The sequence below is a fragment of the Theropithecus gelada genome, chromosome 8, assembly GCF_003255815.1.
Source record: "Theropithecus gelada isolate Dixy chromosome 8, Tgel_1.0, whole genome shotgun sequence".
NCBI lineage: Eukaryota > Metazoa > Chordata > Mammalia > Primates > Cercopithecidae > Theropithecus > Theropithecus gelada.
This window is the reverse complement of record NC_037676.1, coordinates 29,341,871-29,362,252: the sequence shown is the minus strand read 5'-3', so window position 1 is coordinate 29,362,252 and position 20,382 is coordinate 29,341,871. Positions and strand designations below refer to the sequence as shown.

Here is a 20,382-nt window from a genome sequence, read left to right as displayed (position 1 = left end):
GACCAGCCTGGCCAACATGTTGAAACCCTGTCTCTACTAAAAATACAAAAATTAGCTGGGTGTGGTGGTACGTGCCTGTAGTCCCAGGTGCTGAGAGGGAGGGAGGCAGGAGAGGGAGGCTAAGGCAGGAGAATCGCTTGAACCCAGAAGGTGGAGGTTGCAGTGAGCTGAGATCACGCCACTGCATTCCAGCCTGGGCAACAGAGCAAGACTCGTTTAAAAAAAAAAAAAAAAAAAAAGGAACGTATTTATGTTTCCATTTGTTAATATACTCCAATTGTGTCACTGTTACAGGCTTTAGTCAACAATCCCAAAATTGAAGTAATAGATGGAAAGTATGCTTTCAAGCCCAAGTACAACGTGAGAGATAAGAAGGCCCTACTTAGGCTCTTAGATCAGCATGACCAGCGAGGATTAGGAGGGATTCTTTTAGAAGACATTGAAGAAGCACTGCCCAATTCCCAGAAAGCTGTCAAGGTAATCTCTCTCTTCTTTCTGTGTCTTAATATAATTTGAATGAATAATGACTTCTTGGTTTTAAAAATATCAAACATTTTACAATTGTTTTTAAAGCTTCCATTATATACACATGGGGTTACAGTGAGCCACTTGAAGGTTTGAAATTTGTCTTGTGTCACCAAGCAGGAAAGGGAGCAGCCATCTCTGTGTAACTTTGACGGGTTCCTGTTGCTGTTGCCATATGATTGTTTGATTGTTCAGGATATTTCTGGAAAATTTTCCTCAAAGGCAGTAGAGTTTCTCTTGTAAGCAGTGTTTGTAAATAAGAGTGTCTTCTATAATAGTAGTAGATGTTCCTTACCTGAGGAACTAGAGGCATTAAAACACAAAAGTATTGGTTAATAACCTGGCTATTTTGAAGTCCTAAAGGGGCTACCTATGAAAGTCCTACTGGTACAGATTACATTTCCAGTTTAAATTTGAAACTCACTGGGGAAAGCTGCTTGTTTTCATTTGTCACAGTTGCCAAGGATTAATGTTAACTTATCAAGCAGGTTCATTCATTTGCTATTAGAAGAAAACTTGGCCTTTTCTCTCCTCTGCTTCTTGGTAATGGAATTATACATGTCACATCTTCTGGTTTTGTACCACAAGTCCTTGAGGCTCTCTTTATTTATTTCAGTTTTTTTTTTTCCTGTTCTGTTAATCCATTGTCAAGTTCACTCACTTTTCTTCTTCACTTCCAACTTGTTAAGCCCAGTTGGTGAATTTTTTAGTTGTATTTTTCAGTTCTAGCCTTTCTTTTTAAATTGTTCTTCTGGTTTCTGTTTCTTTGCTGAATTTCGTTTTCTTTTTTTTTTTTTTTCCATTCGTGACAGGTATCTTTTGTTACACCCTTGAGTATGATTTCTTATAGCTGTTTTAAAATTCTTACTCTAACAGCTGAGTCATCTTAGAGCTGGTCTGCAGTGACTGTCTCTTTTATGGGTCATATTTTCCTGTTTCTTCATATATCTAATACATTTCTGTGGGTCTTAGACCTTGTGAATTATATTAATATGTGTAAAGACTCAGGATTCTGTTACATTCCTCCAAAGAGTGTTTTTATTTGTTTTGTTTTGTGGTTAAGTGGGCAGTTAGTTACTCCAAACCTTGTCTACCCTACAGCAGGTAGCATATGATATGTCTCTTCTGTTCTTTTAGCCTTAGCCCTTTTGCTCGGAATCTTTTTCCATTCATGCATAGCCCATGGTAGCTAGGCTGACTTTTTCCAAGGTTTCCTTTTTCACTTTCCAGTTGCTGTGGTTGCCCCACGCTCTGTTTCCTGGTTCTTCAATGCAGAAACACTGAGGATTAGCTAAAACACTGAGTTTTAGCTTCACAGGGCACTGACTGTGGCCTGCCCTCCGAGCTCTTTCTTTCTGAGTATAGACCCCCCTCCTCCCCTTTTTGCCTGTTTTCTTTTGGTTGCTTTTCAGTTCCTTTAGGTAGTTGGATTTTTTTTTTTTTTTTTTTTAATCGGGATTTCACTCTTGTTGCCCAGGCTGGAGTGCAATGGCACGATCTCAGCTCACCACAACCTCCGTCTCCTGGGTTCTAGTGATTCTCCTGCCTCAGCCTCCTGAATAGCTGGGATTACAGGCATGCATCACCACACCCAGCTAATTTTGTTGTCAGGCTGGTCTCCAACTCCCAACCTCAGGTGATCTGCCCGCTTGAGCTTCCCAAAGTTCTGGGATTACAGGTGTGGGCTACCACGCCCGGCCTAGGTAGTTGATTTTTAAAATGTCTTGTCCAGAGTTGATAGTGTTTTCTGTGGGAGGTTGGGTCCTTTAGGAGCTACTTGGTCATTATCAGAAGCAGAGCCCTCCTAAGATTTTTAAAAGTGTCTCAACTTAACCTGCACAAATGTTGTCAATAAAGACATGTCACCAAAGTTGATACTTTGTGTGCTTTATAGTGTGTTGAATTCAGTGGGACTACTGAATCCTAGACTAACAGTTGAGTGCTAGGTGTGTTTCCTGCATGGCTGTTTTCTCCCATTTTGGTAGGGGCTTTCCTGTTACTATATGTGGTAGGCTTTTCATTACATTTTAAACTACAACAGTGCCATAATCTGATAATGGCTTAGTCCATCTTAAATAATTTTGTGATGTAAATTTAGTTTGACATCTGTCTTTACTGGCTCTGTGCCCTTACTTAGAATTAGAGTAGAAGGGGTTATGAAAGCACACAGTCAGTTTTCATTTTCAGGCAGGCTTTATTTCCAAATTGTTTGAAACCCAAAATTTTTGTTCTTCTTTAAAAAATGTGAAGATATGTTGTAGCTTAAAAAATTCCTCAAGTAGTTCTTCGGCACATCTACATTAAATCTCATCTGTGTTGCTTCCTCTTCAGTTCTTGGTGGAGATACAAATATTATTGTAATTTTGTTGATCATACAATGCTTTGAAGAAGTGTGCAATACAGCACTAGCAGGGAACAAAAAGGACTGTGCAAAAAGCAAGAAAACAAGAGAATGGAGAAAGCCAGTGACTGTTTCAGATTGCTTGTCCCTCCTTAATTGTTATGTGGGGGTTTTCTAACAAAGTAACTGCCAGTGCAGTCCTGCTAGGCCAGTCTGCATTTGCGATGTAATACATTAATTATCAGGTGATATATTGAATTAGCTACTTTTTAGGGTTCCATTTTTTTTTTTTTTTTTTTTTTTTTGAGACAGAGTCTTGCTCTGTCGCCCTGCCTGGAGTGCAGTGGTGTGATCTTGGCTCACTGCAAGCTCCGCCTCCTGGGTTCACGCCATTCTCCTGCCTCAGCCTCCCAAGTAGCTGGGACTATAGGCGCCCGCCACCATGCCCGGCTTACTTTTTTGTATTATCAGTAGAGATGGGGTTTCACCATGTTAGCCAGGATGGTCTCGATCTCCTGATCTCGTGATCCGCCCGCCTTGGCCTCCCAAAGTGCTGGGATTACAGGCGTGAGCCACTGTGCCCTGCCTTAGGGTTCCTTTTTAAAATTAAAGTTTAGTTGTAAAAATATGCAACAAGAATTTTTTTTTTTTTGAGATGGAGTTTCACTCTTGTTTCCCAGGCTGGAGTGCAACGGCACTATCTTGGCTCGCTGCAACCTCTGCCTCCCAGGTTCAAGCGATTCTCCTGCCTCAGCCTCCTGAGTAGCTGGGATTACAGGCATGCACTACCACACCCGGCTAATTTTGTTTTTTTAGTAGAGATGGGGTTTCTCCATGTTGGTCAGGCTGGTCTTGAACTCACGACGCCAGGTGATCTGCCTGCCTCGGCCTCACAAAGTGCTAGGATTACAGATGTGAGCCACCGCGCCTGGCCACAGCCTGAAATATAACGTCTCAACCATTTTTGAGTGTTCAATTCACTAGTGTTAAGTATATTCACATTGTAGTGCAAAAGATCTCCAGAACTTTTACCCTTTGCAAAACTGAAACTATATATATTAAACAATGACTGCCCTTTACCCTTCCCCACAGTCTCTGGTACCCACTATTCTACTTGAGTTTGACTACTTTAGATACCTTATATAAGTGGAATCTTCCAGTATTTGTCATTTTGTGACTGGCTTATTTCACTTAGCATAATATTCTCAAGGTTCATCCATGTTGTACTTGCGACAGGATTTTCTTCCTTTTTAAAGCTGAATAATATTCCATTGTATTTATATAATACATTCCCTTTATGCATTCCTTGATGGACATTTGGGTTGCTTTCACCTCCTGATTATTGTGAATAGTGCTGTTGTGAACATGAGTGTGCAAATAACTCTGGGACTGTATGTATTTCATTGTGTTTGGAGATACGGAAGCAGGAGTCCTGGATCATAAGGTTGTTTTGTATTTTGAGGAACTGCCATACTGTTTTCCATAGTGGTGGTTGTCATGTGTGTCCATGTGAAGAGACCACCAAACAGGCTTTGTGTGAGCAATAAAGTTTTTTAATCACCTGGGTGCAGGCGGGCTGAGTCTGAAAAGAGAGTCAGTGAAGGGAGTTGAGGGTGGGGCCGTTTTATAGGATTTGGGTAGGTAAAGGAAAATTACAGTCAAAGGGGGGTTGTTCTCTGGCGGGCAGGAGTGGGGGTCACAAGGTGCTCAATGGGGGAGCTTTTTGAGCCAGGATGAGCCAGGAAAAGGACTTTCACAAAGTAATGTCATCCCTTAAGGCAAGGACTGGCCATTTTCACTTCTTTTGTGGTGGAATGTCATCATTGGGGGGGTGGGCAGGGCATTTTCATCTCTTTTGTGATTCTTTAGTTACTTCAGGCCATCTGGGCCTATCCATGCAAGTCACAGTAGATGCGATGGCTTGGCTTGGGCTCAGACGCCTGACAGTTGTACCATTTTACAACCCCACCAACAGTACGTAAGGGTTCCAGTATCTCCACATCCTTGCCAACACTTCTTATTTTCTTTTTTTGTTTTTGATACTAGCAATCTCAATAGGTATGAAGTGATAGGTTATTGTAGTTTTGATTTGCATTTCTCTAGTGATTTGTGATGTGAGCACCTTCATGGCTTGTTGACTATTGTATGTCATTTTTGGAGAACTATATATTCAGGTCCTTTGCTCATTTTTTAATTGGGTGGTTGTTTGTTGTTGAATTGTGGGAGTTTTAAAAAATATATTCTGGATATTAATTCCTTACCAGATACATGATTTGCAAATATTTTCTCCCATTCTGTAGGTTGCCTTTTTACTCTGTTGATTGTGCACTTTAATTTGCCAAAGTTTTTGAGTTTGCTGTACTCCTGTTTGTCTGTTTTTGATTTTGTTGCCTGTGCCTTTAGTGTCATGTTTAAATCATTGCCAAATCTAATGCCATGAAGCTTTTCTCCTCTGTTTTCTTCTAGGAGTTTTATAGTTTTGGGTCTTATATTTAGGTCTTTATTTAGAGTTAATTTTTGTATATGGTGTAAGAGTCCAACTTTATTCCTTTTCATGTGGATATCCAGTTTTCACAGTGTCTTGATGAAGAGAACCGTCCTTTGCCCATTGAATAGTCTTAGTCTTGGTACTCATGTGGAAGATCATTTGACCATATATGTGAAAGTTTATTTCTGGACCCTCTATTCGGCTTGTATATCTTTCTTCACGCCAGCACTACAATTTTTTTTTTTGAGACAGAGTCACACTCTGTCACCCAGGCTGGAGCACGGTGATGCAATCTTGGGTCACTGCAACCTCTGCCTCCCAGGTTCAAGCAGTACTCCTGCCTCAGCCTCCTGAGTAGCTGGGATTATGGACACACTACCACACCCAGCTAATTTTTGTATTTTTAGTGGAGATGTGGTTTCACCATGTTGGTCAGGCTGGTTTCGAACTCTTGACCTCAAGTGATCTGCCCACCCTCAGCCTCCCAAAGTGGTGGGATTACAGGTGTGAGCCACTGTGCCTGGCCAGATTAATGTAGCTTTGTAATATATTTTGAAATCAGTAAGAGTGAGATCAACAATTTTGTTCTTTTTCAAGATTGTTTTGGCTATGTATTAGTCTATTCTTGCAATGCTATAAAGGAATACTTGAGACTGGATAATTTGTAAAGAAAAGAGATTCAGTTGGTTCACAGTTCTGCAGGCTCTCCAGGAAGCACAATGCTGGTGTCTACTCAGCTTATGGGGAGGTCTCAGGAAACTTACAATCATGGCAGAAGGTGAAGGGGAAGCAGGCTCATCTTACATGGCCAGAACAGGAGCAAGAGAGAGAGGGGAAGGTGCCACACACTTTTACATGACCAGATCTCATGAGAACTCACTATCAGGAGAACAGCACCAAGAGGGAAATCCACCTTCATACCAGTCACCTCCCACCAGGCCCCACCTCCAACATTGGGGATTACAGTTTGACACGAGATTTGATGGGGACACAGATCTAAACCATTTCAGGCTTTTTGAGGTCCCTTGAGATTTGATATAAATTTTTGGATGGATTTTTCCATTTCTGCAAAAAATGCCATTGGGATTTTGATAGGGATTACATTGAATATGTAGGTAACTTTGGGTAGTATTACCGTCGTAACTGTATTAAAGTTTTTAATACATGAGTGCAGAATTCTTTTCATTTGTTCATGTCTTTAATTTTTTTTAGCAATGCCTTCAGGTTCTTTCATTTATTTTACATATGTACAATTTGACTATCCTTCATCTGAAATGCTTGGGACCAGAACTGTTTTGGATTTTGGATTTTTTCAGATTTTGGGGTATTTTCATTATACCAGTTAAACATTCCAAAGCTGAAAATCTGAAATCCAAAATGCTCCAGTGAGTATTTCTTTTTTCTTTTCTTCTTCTTCTTCTTTTTTTTTTTTTTTTTGAGGTGGAGTCTTTCTCTTGCCCTGGCTGGTGTGCAGTGGCGAGATCTCAGCTCACTGCAACCTCTGTCTCCTGGGTTTAAGAGAGTCTCTTGTCTCAGCCTCCCAAGTAGCTGGGATTCCAGGCACCTGCCACCACATCCAGCTAATTTTTCTATTTTTAGTAGAGATGGGGTTTCACCATGTTGGCCAGGCTGGTCTCAAAACTCCTGACTTCGGCCAGGCACGGTGGCTCATTCCTGTAATCGTAGCACTTTGGGAGGCCAAGGCGGGTGGATCACGAGGTCAGGAGATCAAGACCATCCTGGCTAACATGGTGAAACCCGGTCTCTACTAAAAAGCACAAAAAATTAGATGGGCGTGGTGGCGGGTGCCTATAGTCCCAGCTACTCAGGAGGCTGAGACAGGAGAATGGCATGAACCCGGGAGGCAGAGCTTGCAGTGAGCCGAGAGCCACTGCACTCCAGCCTGGGCGACAGAGCGCGAGACTCTGTCTCAAAGAAAAAAAAAAAAAAAATTCTGACCTCAAGTGATCCTCCTGCCTCGGCCTCCCAAAGTGCTGGGATTATAGGTGTGAGCCACCGCACCCGGCCCCCAATAAGTATTTCTTTGGCATGTCATGTCAGCACTCAAAAAATTTTGGATTTTGGATTTGAGATTTTGGAATTTGGGTTGCTCATCCTGTAGTAATGACCTTCTACCACCTGGGTCTAGTGGACTATTATTTTTAAACTACTTTAAGTCATTTATGAACAATTTGTATAAGTAAGAATAATGGGATGATGAAAATAGCATTATTAGAGATTTTAGTAAGAATTTAACACAGCAAACTTCTGTATCAAGCAATTTTTGGAAAACACATCAAAAAGAAGAATACTGTCACATATCCTTTTAACAAAGTGAGATGATAAAAATTCTTGTCACAAAATACTGTATGATAATCTTCCTGTTGAATAACGGGATGAGAATATCATTTCCATTTTGTATTGAGAAGCATTTTTGTTCACTTGTTGATTCTTAAGCTTGAGATTATTCACTTGAGTTATTGTCTCAATAACTTGAGTTAAAGACTCCATAGCTTGAGACTTTATTCCTGTGATGAATTTTTGCCAGATAGTCCAGAGTGCTGCTATTTGGCTTTTTGCATTCATATTTTGATTCATCTGATAATTGTGAAATGTCTTTGGTCAGTTTCCTTGTGTTTGCTCTCAAGGGTAGAAAATACAAAGTTTTTTTGTATTTTTTTGTCAAGTGTACTCAGTGAAAGTTAAAAGACAAGAAGAAGACTCTTCCAATCTTTTATATCTTCTTGAAAATTTATAATGTAATCCTTTGGGCAATGCAGCAAGAAAACTGAAGGATGCCCATATCTTTCACTATTGCATCACATTTTTAGGTAATTTAATCATTCTTCTATTTTCTTATTATTTTAGCATTTTAAAAGTACAATTGGAAATAATTGATGGGTAATGATGAGTAAGTAGCAACATATCTCAAGATAGAGGAAAAGTAAGAACACCAAGATTCTATTATGTGTCTTAGGTTAGTGAAAGAGTCCCATGAACCCAAATAGTAATTGCAACAGAGATTGAATTTTCTGTTTTAAGCGAAACACATTTTATTTTTGTTCTTTGGAAGACCTCTAAGAATACAAGTCTGGAAATACAATTTTTAAAAAATTGAACTGCTCAAGAAAGAAACTCAAAAACTAAAATTGGGGCTGGGTGCAGTGGCTCACACCTGTATTCCCTGCACTTTTGGAGGCTGAGGTAGGAAGATCGCTTGAGCCCAGGAGTTCAAGACCAGCCCTGGCAACATAGTGAGACCCTTTCTCTACAAAAAATTAAAAACATTAGCCAGACTTGGTGGCAACGCACCAGTGGTCCCAGTTACTCCGGAGGCTGAGGTGGGAGGATTGCTTGAGCTTGGGGGGGGTGTTGAGGCTGCCATGAGCTGTGGTTGTGCCACTGCACTCCAGTATGGGTCGAGTCTCTTAAACTTTTGGTCTCGTTTCAAAACTAAAACTAAAATTGGATCCAGTGGACCCTATGGTGGTACACTGAGTGTGTTAAGGAAATGAAAGTTCTTTATTGTTTAAATTTTTTTTTTTTTTTTTTTTTGGTGAGTTAATTTGGAGTTAACTGAAAAATCTTTATTTTATCTATCTTTAAGGCTTTGGGGGACCAGATACTATTTGTAAGTCGTCCCGATAAGAAGAAAATACTTTTCTTCAATGATAAGAGCTGTCAGTTTTCTGTGGATGAAGGTGAGCTTTTCAGTATTATACTTTAGTTTGCAAATATATTACAATTTTAGGGTGATAAAATTTATGTTTATAATACAATTATAATTTAAATCTTATAATATTGCTTTTTTAGCATTATCATGTCTTAGAACACAGCCAATAGCCCCTGTGTCTAACATATTTTTTCTTAGAATGCAATTTGAAATACATGATTTGAAAGATTTTAGGTTAATTATACTTACAATTGCAGTTTAGGATTTCTTATGTTTATAGCTCAGCTGTACCAAATGGGTTTATTTCTTTATCTTTAGACTTTTACAAATGTAAGTTCATATCCTGATACAAAAGCTTGATACAGGATGGGAAAAAGAATAAACTTTTATTGGTGAATAGTATTCTCTTACCTTATGAATCTTTCAGTTATCAAATTGAATAAGGAAGGAGGTGATGTTTTTCTTTCTGGAAATTGTGGAGTTGGATGCTAAGCTGTATATTGAATCTCTTACTAAGTATATGATACGTATGTTTGGACTTCAGTTTTAATTTTTTGTCAATAATTTGTCATTAGTTAAACAAGGGTTTAGTGATGAAAATTTATTATTGAAGTACTAATTGCCATTTTAGCAAATGTGGTATTTTACTGTAAATTTGTATTACTTTTGAAGTTATATAAAATGGCAGGGAAACAATTGAACATCAGTTTAATTGATTTTGTGATTTGTGCAGTGACCTTAAGTTTTCCTTTTGTTATCTGGCTATAGATATTCAGGCTTGTGGTTCTGGTAGATAGAGCTTTAGTTTCCCTGAACTTGTTTTAGGAAATTGTATTTTTGTGAAAATCCCAATTGAGTACCTTACATGTAATTGGTTCACAATAAATGTTAAATAAAATGTGCAGAATATTCCAGTTCTTTGATGTTGCTGTTTCTAATAAGCTCTTTTATATAGCAAAGCAAGTATTTAGTGAACTTATGCTATCCATTGTAGTGGTAGATGCCTATTGAACAAAGACTTCAGTACTGCCTGGCGATTTTTATATTGCTTTTAGTCTTCGTTACTTGCAATGTTGCCTTTAGGCTAATTTTTATATTTCCTGCTTTTAAAAACATTTAAGGCTGGGCATGGTGGCTCATGCCTCTAATTCTAGCACTTTCAGAGGCCAAGGCGGGAGGACTGCTTGAGGCCAGGAGTTCAAGACCAGCCTCGGCAAAAAAGGGAGACCCTATCTCTATAAAAAACTTAAAAATTAGCCAGGCTTGGTAGCACATGCCTATGGTCTCAGCTACTCGCAAGGCTGAGACAAGAGTATAGCTTGAACTCAGGAGTTAGAGGTTACGGTGAGCTGATTGTGCCACTGCACTCCAGCCTGGGTGACAGAGTGAGACTCTGCCTTTAAAAAGAAAGTTAAAAACCATTTAAGATATTTCTGAGCTCAAAAAAAAAAAAAAAAAAAATCTAAGAAATAACCAATTCCTTTATTCTTAGGCATAATTAACTCATTTTGAAAAATATTTGCAGTACTTAAAAAAACCTATCACCAGTATTATAAGTTCAAATAGAGAGTAAGATCCTGTACTAAAAGGCAGATGTGCCTTTCCCTTCTCTAGCTGCAGTCCCTTTCTTTTGTGGCAACTACTTAACTAGTTCTATTTTGGGTTCTTCATTTTTTTCCCATTTGCTAATAATATGCTTATGCTATTGTTTCTTGATTTTTTTTTCAACTTTGAACGTTGTGTGACTTACTGTCATTTTTCTGTCTTATACCTATCTCTCTTCTCCCAATATAGTTGTATCACTAGTTAAGTTTTGGTTTCTCAGTCATTTACTTTGATGCCTTCAACAAACATATTTAAATGTTCTCAGTGGGAATTTTAGTGTTAAGTCTGCTCTGCAGATGGCAGCATAGCATAGCATGTCTGTTGTGTAAGCAGATGTTTAACTTGAGGTGGGTGGTTGATAGGAAAGAGATTGCAGTAGCTCTGTAAGGGTGTACATGAAGCTCTAGAATTTCTTAGTAGTATTTCTTTGGGGTTATTTTAGGAGTACATTGTGTGTTTAGCAGTGGGAGGCCCATGTGTTCTTGTAATCTGAACACTGAGCTGTCACTTTCTGTCCCTTGTGTGCTCTTTCTGTGGATACCATTGTTTTAACTTTGCTTTTTCCTGTTTGTGTATCTTTTATCTATACTTCCTTAATATTACCCCTGTTTTCATTTGTCATTTTATATGGCCTTTGTTGGCCTAAACTCTTTTCTATTTCCTTATTGCATAGCTCATAAGGGCAAAATGAGAATTTTCACTTTTCCCCCCTAGAAAACAATAACAATATAGAAATATGTAGAGTAAAATAGTAATATTAAACTCCAGCATATGTGATGCAGAAATTAAACATGCATCACGGATATGTGATGCGTGTCCTGTGATAACATATGCTTGGTAGTTAAATCTTACATAATCAGGAACGAGTTCTGTAAATAATTTGATGTTTGTTCTTTTAGTTTGCTTTCTCAGCATTACAGATATTCCATAATGATGTATGGCTGGTTAGTATTCCACTGTGTGTACCTGATTAATGGGTTTTAAAATCGTTAACAATGCTGAAGCAAATATCTTTATATATCTTACACATTGGCTATGTATTTTTTTATTTTAGTGAAGTAGCCATAGAAATCAGGAAGATAATGCAGAAGTAAATTGAAAAAATATTTTTGCATCTTTTCAGATCTTTGTTGTTGCTAACTTATTTACTATATGGTGAAATGTACTGCTAAGTTTCTTAATATTTAACCATCCTTACACTCCTAGGATAACCTTTCTTTGGCTTTATGTATTTCTAGATTTTTTTTGTATTAATGTATTTAGGACAGTTGTTTCAGTATGGTCACTTTGTATGTGTGTGTGCTTTATCAGATTTTGATTATGGTTATTATGCTGGGTTCATAAAAAGAAAAGTAGTTTTTCTTCCTCTTCTCCCCATTCCTTATGAGAATAGTAGTTTACTTAAAAATGTGCTAGTTGCTTTCTTGGCAACATTCTTAATGTTTTATTTGCTTATGTCCTTAAGTTTTCTATCTTTTGAGTCAATTTTGATAATTTGTGTTTTCTTACAAAATCATTCATTTTAAAATTTCAAATTTAATAGCGTGCAGTTTTTCAAAGTGTGGCCCTCGGACTTAATTTTCTCACTGTTATTTTCTCTCTTTATGGCGTGCTTTTTTATTTGTTCTTTCCTTATTCCTTTGTGAACTACTTATTTTATCTCTGTTGTTTGTTGTGTTTTCATTTTAACAGAAAATATAATCTGTCATCACCATCTACATACATACTTATTTTTTGACTACTTAATCTAAGCAGTGACGGAGGAAACATCAGAATCTCTCACAACTTTTATGTTTTTGTTTATTTTTCCTGTAGTTACTGCTTTTTATATTTTCATGCAGTTTTGAGTTTATAAATGTTCTTGACAGTCATAGTTTATTTAGGAATTGTGTTCAAAATCATTATAAAGTGTCCCCCTTGGTTGTATTTAACGTTCTTTTCCTTGATGTCCGGCTTTATCTCATCTGACTCTCATAAGCTCTGGCTTTTTAAAAATTTGATATATTTTTGCCCATCTTTTACTTTCTATCTGTATTTTTTTGTTGTTAAGTATTTCCTTTCTAGATGGCATATGACTGGCCTTAACTTTTGAATCAGCTGTCATTTTACATTTACTGTCTTTATTATATGTTGTAATCTCCCCATCATTTACTTGGAAATGGTATAATTTATTTTCATTCTCTTATTCTCTGTTGTCTTTTTATTCCCTTGTTGACAATTTCTGGGATTTTTGTTACAGTTTATTAATGTTTATTCGTGAGCCTGTTTATTCGAGAAATATTTAATGATCTCCTGCTAAGTGCCCTAGTCATTTTGCTAAATATAGGGGTAAGATAGACCAGTCCCTGTCTTTTTAAAGCTTCCATTCTGAAGGGGGACAATAATACAAAATTTGAAAATCCATTCTGAAGGGGGACAGTATACAAAATTTGAAAATATTGCAGATTGTATGAAATGCTAGGAAGAAAATAAATGAACTCTGTGGTAAGGTGGGGGTAGTGAAGTTCAGATACAACCTCTGAAAAAAGGTGAAGTGAGCCAAAACAGGAAAAATGAGGTGGAGCTAGCTTTGCCAGGAGTCAAAATAGTGTCCACATGTGGGACTGTAAGGCGAGTATCCAGGCAGAGGGAATAGAATAGCAAAGACAAAGACTGTAGGAAGGACTTTAGTTTTTTTTCCTACGGTGGTTTTTGTTTCACCCAGATTCAGTGACCACCTTTTTTTTTTTTTTGAGACCGAGTTTCGCTCTTGTTGCCCAGGCTGGAGTGCAGTGGTGCAATCACGGCTCACAACAACCTCCGCCTCCTGGGTACAAGCGATTCTCGTGCCTCAGCCTCCCGAGTAGCTGGGATTACAGGCATGTGCCACCACGCCAGGCTAATTTTGTATTTTTAGTAGAGATGGGGTTTCTCCATGTTGGTCAGGCTGGCTTCAAACTCCCGATGTCAGGTAACCTGCTCTCCTTGGCCTCCCAAAGTCAGTGAACACTTTTTATAACAAATGATTTGTAACATCATCTTTGCTCTTGTGAAATTAAGTTCATAGATAATATAACCTACTGATACATATACTTTCTTAAAAAGTCAGTGTAATAACCCTAAGTGTAATGTAAAGAATAAATTAAATTTCTTTTTATGCTTTAAAGTATATATTTTATGGTTTAAAAATTTATTTCAGCCAGTTGCGGTGGCCCATGACTGTAATCACAGCACTTTGTGGGGCCTGCCTTAGGCGATCACTTGAGATCAAGAGTTCGAGACCAGCCTGGTCAACATGGTGAAACCCCGTCTCTACTAAAAGTACAAACATTAGCCGGACATGATGGTGTGTGTCTGTAATCCCAGCTACTCGGGAGGCTGAGACACAAAAATCACTTGAACCTGGGAGGTGGAGGTTGTAGTGAGCCTAGACTGTGCCGCTGCACTCTAGCCTGGACAAGAGACCGAGGCTCTGTCTCAAAAAAAAAAAAAAAATCAAAAATGTATAAATGCTCAGGCAGTTATCCTAGAATGTAAATGGAATGAAGTGAAACAGCTGTATACCTTTCTATTGTAGAGTCACCATGAAGATGATAGCCACCGATGGGCTAATATAGTTATGATGTATTGGCAACTTAGATTTCATAACTGGTCTCTTCCTTAAGTGGTAAAGAATTCTTCATAAAGTGCTGAAAATACAAAGTACATTTCTTCTATGATTTATCAAGGTAAATAATGCTATATTCTCTGTACATTGTATATTCCTAGAAAAGCGTATTAAAAGACTGCCAAAAATACTTTGTTTATATATGTTAAATAGAATTGGGTTTGTAGGCTCAGCTTACTTTTACAAACTGGTATTTTTCACTGATCTGTGTCCCTCTGAAGAAGGATGGTGGGATTTAAGCAGGGCTTTCAACCTTGGCAGTGTTAACATTTGGGGTTGAGTAATTTTTTTTTGGTGTGAGGAGTGGTCCTGTGCCTTATAGTACATTGATCAGCATTCTTGGCTTGTTTAGTTACCAGTAGCTTAGCTTCCCTGCAGTGTGACAACCAAAACTATCTTTAGACATTATCAAGTGTCACCTGGAGAACAAACTTCCCCTTGTTGGGAACTTGGTTAAAGGTCCAGTTTACGTTGATAGAATAGAGGAAGATTGAGACCCACTGTCTTCAGATTCCTTTTCCCAGCTCCTGTCATTCCGCACACTCGGTGGTGGAAGGAAGATCACAGTGAATGAGGTTGCTGTCCTTGGCCTTCCAGGCTGAGCGGGTAGAATGGCGTAGGAAGTGTAGTTCAGCTGTTTGCATTTTGTCATTTTGGTGTTCACACAGTGCTGTAGAGACACCAGAGGGAATAGCCACTTACAGGAACCTCGGGTAAGGTACCACCAGTCTTTTACTTGAAAGTGCCAGTATTACGTAAATCAGTAATAAAAAGCAAAATAAAACAAGTTTTTGTTAATGATATAAGGAATGTGTTTCCAGGGAAGACCCATTGAAAATGGACACGTTTTAATATTAGTCTCTCCCTCCTGCTCTTGTTACGCCTCAGAATGCTTTATGCTTTGTGTGAAGATTTTCATTTTGTTCCGCTAGGTGGCAGCCTTAGCCATAGAGAGGGACTCTGAATGCGCACACTTCCAGGCACACTGAGGGTTCTGTCTGTAATAGAAGCACTTGTCCTAAAATGAGATTTAGCTCAAGGAGATAGTTGATTGTGTAGTAATTTTTTAATCTAGTGTAGAAGTGAACACAGAGTAGTTGGACCTAGGCATGCATCTTATTTTTCAAAGGCATTTCTTTCCTTAAGTCAAGAGCTTATTTATTTAAAGGTGGTATAAATGTGGTGGGGAAGAGGCCGGTGCTGAGGAGGTAGATTGTAGGTTTTATCTTTTTTTAATTTATTTTTTTTTACTCTAAAAAAGATTTATTCACTCCATCTAAGTTTTATCTTAGCTCAGTCCCTTACTAGCCAAGGCAAGATACTTAACCTCTCTCTGAGATTCCTCATCTGTTAAATAGAAGTAATAGTATTGTTACCTCATTGTCTTTGAGGATTAAATGAGTGAATATAAGTAAAAGTGCTTGGAACTTGGAACCGAATCTGGTAGAAAGTAAGAACATGGTAATGTTAACTATTATTAGTATCAGAAAAATAAAATAGTGCCCACGGTGCTAGAGTGGTTTTATAGTTTTGTATGTGTATTGTATGTATTTTGTATGTACAGCCCAGGCTGTAGTGCAATGGCACAATCTCGGCTTACTGCAACCTCTGCCTCCCAGGTTCAAGCGATTCTCCTGTCTCAGACTGCCGAGTAGCTGGGATTGAAAGTATGCACCACCACGCCTGGCTAATTTTTTGTAGTTTTAGTAGAGACGGGGTTTCACCATGTTGGCCAGGCTAGTCTTGATATAGTCAGATAGCAAAGAAAGCCAGTTTAGAGTCTCAGGCCACATTTGTTCTGATTTTTTGCAGTTACGTTATGATTTTTGGTGTTTCTGTTGAGAATTCTAATGGACAATCTTTTTCCTCATTGCTGGTAACTTTTTTTCTTACTGGAAGCTTAAACCGTTTCACCTTTATCTTAAGAATTCAGGATTCTTACAGTAGCTACCACTTTTGAGTCTGTGCTCTGGGGTTCTCATGCTGTTTTAGATCATTATTTATTTATTTATTTTTTGAGACAGAGTCTTGCTTTGTCACCAGGCTGGAGTGCGGTGTTGTGATCTCAGCTCACTGCAACCTCTGACCCCTGGGTTCAAGTGATTCTCCTAGCTCAGCCTCCCTAGTAGCTGGGACTGCAGGTGCCATGCCATCATGCCCAGCTAATTGTTGTATTTTAGTAGAGATGGGGTTTCACCGTGTTGTCCAGGATCGTCTCGATCTCTTGACCTTGTAATCTGCCCACCACGACCTCCCGAAGTACTGGGATTATAGGCGTGAGCCACCGTGCCCTGCCTGATAGTTATTTTTTAAATGGCTATATGGTATTCTATTTCATTGATGTACTCTAAAACAGTTTTTTCTGGCCCATTTCCAGGCATCCAGACTCCACAGATGGAAAGTGGGTTTTTTTTTGTTTGTTGTTTTGTTTTTTTTTTTTGGTGAGACGAAGTCTCACTCTGTTGCCCAGGCTGTAGTGCAATGGCACAATCTCGGCTTACTGCAACCTCTGCCTCCCAGGTTCAAGCGATTCTCCTGTCTCAGACTGCCGAGTAGCTGGGATTAAAAGTATGCACCACCACGCCTGGCTAATTTTTTGTAGTTTTAGTAGAGACGGGGTTTCACCATGTTAGCCAGGCTAGTCTTGAACTCCTAACCTCAAGTGATCCACCTGCCTCGGCCGCCCAAAGTGCTGGGATAACAGGTGTGAGCCGTTGTGCCCAGCCAGTTATTTATTTTTTTTGGTTTTATTTTTTGCTCTGTGCTGTTATAAATGCTGTGTGTACATATTCTTGAGGTTGAATTGCTGGATCAAAAGATAGACATATTTTAAAAAATACTAATGCCTTACCAAATGTCTGTTGTAAAATTGGGTCAATTTATACCTCCACAATAGTGAATGAGAAGGAATCCATTTCTTCGTGTCCTCACAAATACTGATTGGGTGTTTTTAGTTGACTTGGCCAACCTCATAGAACATGAAGAGTATCTTGTTTTTTATTTTATTAATTTTTATAAATAGAGACAGGGTCTCGCTATGTTGCCCAGACTGGTCTTGAACTCCTGGGCCAACCTTGGCCTCCCAAAGTGCAGGGATGACTGGCGTGAGCCACCATGCCCAGCCAAAGACTGTCTTGTTTTAAAAATTCATTTTATTTCAGTCATTTTATAGAATTAAAGAAAGCCAGGTTATTTCTCTTTGTCAGCTGAACGTTTTGTCCCCACATGTGTTAAAAAGTAATTAAATTTGAAATTCTGTGAGATTGTACCTCTAAAATACCCCTGTGTTCCAGTATTCATCTTAAGTATTTATGCAGCTGTAATACTTTTACATAGATGTCATATTTAAATGATTTACATAGTAGATGTCATATATTTACGTTTACATAGTAGATGTCATATTTAAATATTGCAACAGCATTGAGCTAACGAAAGGCAGGGATTAAGTATAAATGTTTTATTGAAAAAAATTGAGTTTTTATTCAGGGTTTTTCTCTGAAAATAGCTCAAGTGACTTTAAACAAAAGGAAATAGTTAAGTCAAAAAATTTTAAGTGTACTTTCAGTTCCATTCTGCCATGAAAATGTATAGTGTTGTGTATTCTTTTTGTATATTAATATACAGATCAGCTTTCTAGGCCATTGCTGCTACTATTTAAGTAGGTAATATTACCTCTGCGATTGTGTCATAAGAGGCCTGCAATATGTAAGCTTCTGTGCATATCAGGTAGAAAGGCAAAGTAATTTCAGTCTTCAAGGAACTGAAATTTTGCAGTGGTAGAAAGTGTATTGAATGAAATTAACCGAGTAAAAGGTATGTTTTTCATATGTACTTTTTTTCCCATTTTGCCTTTATTGTTATACAGAGAGAAGTACACAGTTGGCTTATTAGATATGTCATACCTATTCTAAAGAAATGAATACAGTTTTCACATGTTGATAAATTAGAATTTAACAAATTGATGATCAGAATACCAGAACTGTTCTTTGGTATGATATAGTTTCTTCAACAGCTATAATAATAAATTTGACATGTAAAATTCTGACTATTGCATACATTTTAAAACAGTAATTTTGCATGCTTTATTGGGATTACAGAGGTATTTTTATTGCTGAGTTGGAAGTTTGGCCTGAAATTATTTTCTTTCATATATGTCTGTAGTGGGCAAAGCTGGCCATTCTCATTACATAGCCTTTAAAGTTTGGCTAAAAAGCAGATAGTTGGGGACTTCTAGCTTTTACTTAGAATGGAGAAAGCTAGAGAGCATCGTTCCTACCCTTACAGCAACAACAAACCCCAGAAATTTGGATGTTGATATCTTCTTGAATTCATCAGTGAGCTGAGGTTGCAGGTTAACTACCCAACCCAAACTGTAAGGAGAGACAGGCACCCCTATGGAAAGGTAAGACATGAGCACTTGTTTACCTGAGACAGACAAAGTGAACAGCCTGTAGGAGAATTCGGTTAAAATTTAATGAACTTAGTGTGGACCAGCAAGGAAACAGATCGCCTGGGGGGCTGCAGACACAGGGGAATTTGTATCCACTCACAGGCTCTTCTCCACAGATTTCATTGGATGCTTACCAAAAAGATTGAGGCTAGGGTGTGGGTACTGAGAAAGTGTCCATTACTCTTCCCCCGGAGGAGGGGACAGCAGATCCTTTTGGAAAGGCATGAAGTTCTCAGTCCTCCTTCCCTTCTTTGCTCTTATAAGAGCCTTAAGCCACTGTGGAAAGAGAACAGAAAAAAAGTCTTTCGTCCTTGGCGAGGGACAGGAATATGTGCTAGCCCCAGAACTTTAGTGGAGGAGAAAGGGCAGGAGCACTGAGAAGGCCACACCCCGGCCACCAAGGAAAACAGTGTTTGCCCAAGACCAAGGCTTAATCCTAACGTCAGAGAATCTTCCCACCCATACGAGGCTAACAGCTGTGGACTGACAGGTGACACTGGAGATCTGTGAGAGGCGCAGGAACATGGAGGCAGGCCAGCTCAGATACAGTGTAAAATGAAGACCAAAAAAGCTGAAGGTCAAACAGACTCTGAGGAAAATATCCTCTGGCAAACCAGCCACTACCCTACGCAGTTCGAAGCTGGTGGTACGTTGTGGGTAACCATGGCAGCAACAAATTCCAAACCACGTTCCTGTCCTGACAATAGATTGACTCAACCTCCACACACTAAAGATCTGGCAGAAGGAAAGGCGGGCCCATTTCCCAGGCATAAAAACTATTTACCTCAGTCTCAGCTGTCTTACAGAGGATATCCTGCTTTCAAAAAAGTTTTTGAGGCATAAAAAGAAGGAAGGAAGAACAACACACTATTGAGACAGGACATTTTTAAGACCAAATTCTTTGGAGCTATCAGACATGGAATCGAAAATAACTGTTTAGTATGTTAAGATCTCTAGTAGAAAAGGCAGGCAACTTGCGTGGTCAGGTAGGATATTTCAGCAGAGAGATAGACACTGTAAGAAAATAAAATAAATGCTAAAAATGAAAATGACAGTAACATAGGTGAAAAATGTCTTCAGCAAGCTCATTATTAAACTTGGCGTAGCCAAAGGAGTCTGTGAACTTGAATACAGCTGAAGTGTGGAAAAAATAGGGCAGATCGCCCGTGAGCTCTGAGACAGTATCAAGTGGTCTGAATTTGTAGTTCAAGTCTGAGAAGGAAAAGAAAGAAAATGGGGCAGAAGAAATACTTGAAGATGTGATGACCAAGAATTTTCTAAAATTAATGATGGATACCAAAGATCTGTGAAGCTGAGAGAACACAAACAAGATCATCCCCCAAACCAGGCAAATGACAGAAAAACACCAAGGCATGTCATATTCAGACTGCAGAATATGAAAGATAGAAAATACTGAAGGCAGTCAGAGGAAAGAGACTAATTCCAGAGGAAAAAAAGAATGCAGGATTCTTATTAGAACCCATGCAGACCAAAGGATAATGCAGCACATCTTTAGAGGGCCAAAAGGGAGAAAATCCTTAGAACCCAGAGTTCCATACACAGCAAAAATCTTCCCTCCTCTCCCCTCCCCTCCCCTCCCCTCTCCTCCCCTCCCCTCCCTCTCCTCCCCTCCCCTCCCCTCCCCTCCCCTCTC

At 38.8% G+C, this 20,382-nt stretch overlaps 1 protein-coding gene across 3 annotated transcripts in view; it reads left to right on the top strand.

Moving 5' to 3' along the window:
• The window catches only part of GTF2E2 (general transcription factor IIE subunit 2), an 83,687-nt gene that overhangs the window by 45,509 nt on the left and 17,796 nt on the right, over nucleotides 1-20,382 (top strand). For all 3 annotated transcript variants that reach the window (XM_025394874.1, XM_025394875.1, XM_025394876.1), the window contains exons 5-6: nucleotides 295-477; nucleotides 8,962-9,055. In XM_025394874.1, coding sequence (XP_025250659.1) covers nucleotides 295-477; nucleotides 8,962-9,055 — 277 coding nt within the window. The remainder of the gene's footprint in view (nucleotides 1-294; nucleotides 478-8,961; nucleotides 9,056-20,382) is intronic.